Source organism: Ceratina calcarata, unplaced genomic scaffold (assembly GCF_001652005.2).
Source record: "Ceratina calcarata isolate Rehan_Ccalc_2016 unplaced genomic scaffold, ASM165200v1 scaffold379.2, whole genome shotgun sequence".
NCBI classification, from domain to species: Eukaryota; Metazoa; Arthropoda; class Insecta; order Hymenoptera; family Apidae; genus Ceratina; species Ceratina calcarata.
In genome coordinates, this window is record NW_017161115.1 from 482049 (window position 1) to 484424 (window position 2376).

Below are 2376 nucleotides of genomic sequence, written 5' to 3' on the forward strand. Positions count from 1 at the left end.
CAATAATTAATTAATAAATAAAATTGTTTATTATAAAAACTTCTTCTTCATCCGAGCGACAAATGTTTCAGACAAAGGTCGTATCTCTAGCTGTCAAATGTAGACTAGAAATGTTATCGACTGTGCTTTGAGGCCCATCGGGCCTATTCGGTCTTACCGGGCCCGCTGAACGTCACCCACACATTTTTTCTTATACACGCTTTTCCCTATACCTTCATTTCCCTCAACTACGGTACTGGCTTGTCCGTATTTCCGCTCTCAGGTACCCCAATTTCGCTCGCCGGGACTGAGCGGCAAAACGCAGTGGGAATAGCCCATTATTCCCAGTGCGTTTTGCTGCTCAGTCCCGATTACACGGGCGCTGCCACTCTTTAATAGTATCTCCTCGGTGTGCGATGCAAGCATACCATCGATAAGTCACATATGTACGTTGAATCATGCAACGAGATTAGATTGCGTGCGTATCTTCAACGAAAATTGGAGCGCCGCTCCACGAACCCGCTTGGCTATTGTGCGCGTTGTCACAACGATCTCGCCTATTTACTTTGCATCTTCTCTTTCAGGTAGCGAAATCCTTCGAGGCAGAAGCGAAACACCGTCGAGGGGAACCGCACGCAACAGTTCGCACGAGGACGAATAAAAACTGAGCGAGATGACTCACATGCTTCTGCAAGAGCCCGGATGGAAGATCGAGCGCAAGGGTTCGGCGCTGCTGCTACGAAGGGACAGCTCGCACCTGAAGAGCGGCCGAGTCTGTTTCCGCTGCGACGTCGAAGTTCGCGAATTCGAGCGTGACGAGGATTACATGGTCGAGGCGGAACCGGAGACAGCTGCCAGCCCGTTGGCGATGTGTGCCAGTTGCCTGGCGGCTCTATGCGTGACCGTGATTCTCCCGTGGTTGCTGATCGGCGGTTAAACACGCCTCGGCTCGTGATCTCGTGGGGCTCGTTGGGGGGCGATCGCGTGTACAGCGGAACGGAAGTCATCCGACGAACCGTCGAGCAGAGTTCCTTAAGGAATAGATCTCTATTGGACCACGAGAGACCTGATGATAATGGATCAAGTGGTCGATACGAATTCGTCGTTGGGGTTGGGGGTGTCAGCCTGGGAATGAATAATTAAGTAGTAGTTCCTAAACGATTTAAAAGAAGTATTTGTGATTTATACGTCGCTGCGAGTAAGGGAGCGTTTTATCGGGAGACGAGTCGTGGATGTAATATTTTTCAAAGAGAGCTATTGATCCTAGCACTGAAAAAGTTTACGACCGGCTTTATGCTTATTCGCTGACCCGTGTCGGGTCTACGTTTCCACGTAGGAAAGTACGCGTTCCGAGACAATGAAAAAAAAAAAAAAGGAAGAAGAACTCGGCTCGCTCGCGGTTCAAATAGGTTTCGTGAAAGTCGGTAGAGAAAACTGCGGACTTTCTGCATAGATACGCGAGACGAGAGGAACATCAAAGGCGGAACGGTATATTCGAGCGTGCATTAAACCTCCTTACCATTCGTTTGACGATATCGACGAATCCTCTGGCCTCTGGAACGGAGGCGACCCTGTGCCAAACGAGAGAGGCAGAACTCGAAATATTCGCAAAAAACCTTTCGCGATTCGCGGTCCGCTTGCTTTGCACACGCGTCTATACAGATACACTAGCGAACGTGCGCTAGCTGCGTCGCATCGGCTTAAAAGCGATGTACATATGTATACATTTTTCTACGTTTCATCCCATCGATCGGTGCATCCCGCTTGAACGAGGAAATATAATGCAACGCGCGACCTTCTTTCCCAGCTTTGGTTCTCCGAACCATAATTGCACGGTCGATCAATTAAATATTTTACCCCGGACGATCGGTAAGACCGGTAAAGTTCCCGACGCGAAATCAGCAAATGGAAAAGTTCCGCGGTGGAAATCGACGGGCGTATTGAGAAATCGAGCGAAGTTTCGAGTTCGAAGGCCGTAGTCACAGACCGTTACTCGCTTAGAAGATCCGGATCGAATAAATTTCGGTAAGGGAAATAACTTGGGAAATCGCGAGTCGAGTTGCCTACTCACGAACGATTTTTCCAAGTCGAACGTAGAATAGAGTGAGTCACAAATTTACATCGGCCTGTTTGCTGTCTCAAGGATTGTTTACATCGAGGGAACCAAGTCGCTAGTCTAAAGAAAAGAATGGAAGAGAGAATGCGAGCGTGAAGAAACTCTGATAACGTGAGAATGATTGATTTCAGAGGTACACGTTCAGTGCACGTCTGAAGTAACATGTAGACCTCTATCGAACGATTCCAATCGATCAATGTAAAATAATATTTGTTTATGTTTCTAGTAAAATTGTCTGAATAAGTACAGCTCATGTGGAATTTTCACCCCTGGCCTTACAC

The 2376-nt window shown here is 47.9% G+C and overlaps 2 protein-coding genes across 6 annotated transcripts in view; both read left to right on the plus strand.

Annotated features, from left to right (window-relative positions):
* LOC108625898 (uncharacterized) overlaps positions 1-2343 on the plus strand; it is a 12837-nt gene extending 10494 nt beyond the window's left edge. The window contains exon 3 of one of the 3 annotated variants that reach the window (XR_003389318.1): positions 564-649. Coding sequence is in view for 2 of the 3 variants with exons in the window: in XM_026814343.1 (XP_026670144.1) it covers positions 653-916 (264 nt within the window). In the remaining variant the exon portion in view is untranslated. Of the gene's footprint in view, positions 1-563 lie in introns of all 3 variants that reach the window. The other 2 variants (XM_026814343.1, XM_018026229.2) reach the window with 2 other exon arrangements.
* Sesn (Sestrin) overlaps positions 1-2376 on the plus strand; it is a 127183-nt gene that overhangs the window by 32635 nt on the left and 92172 nt on the right. The gene's annotated exons all lie outside the window — the stretch shown is intronic.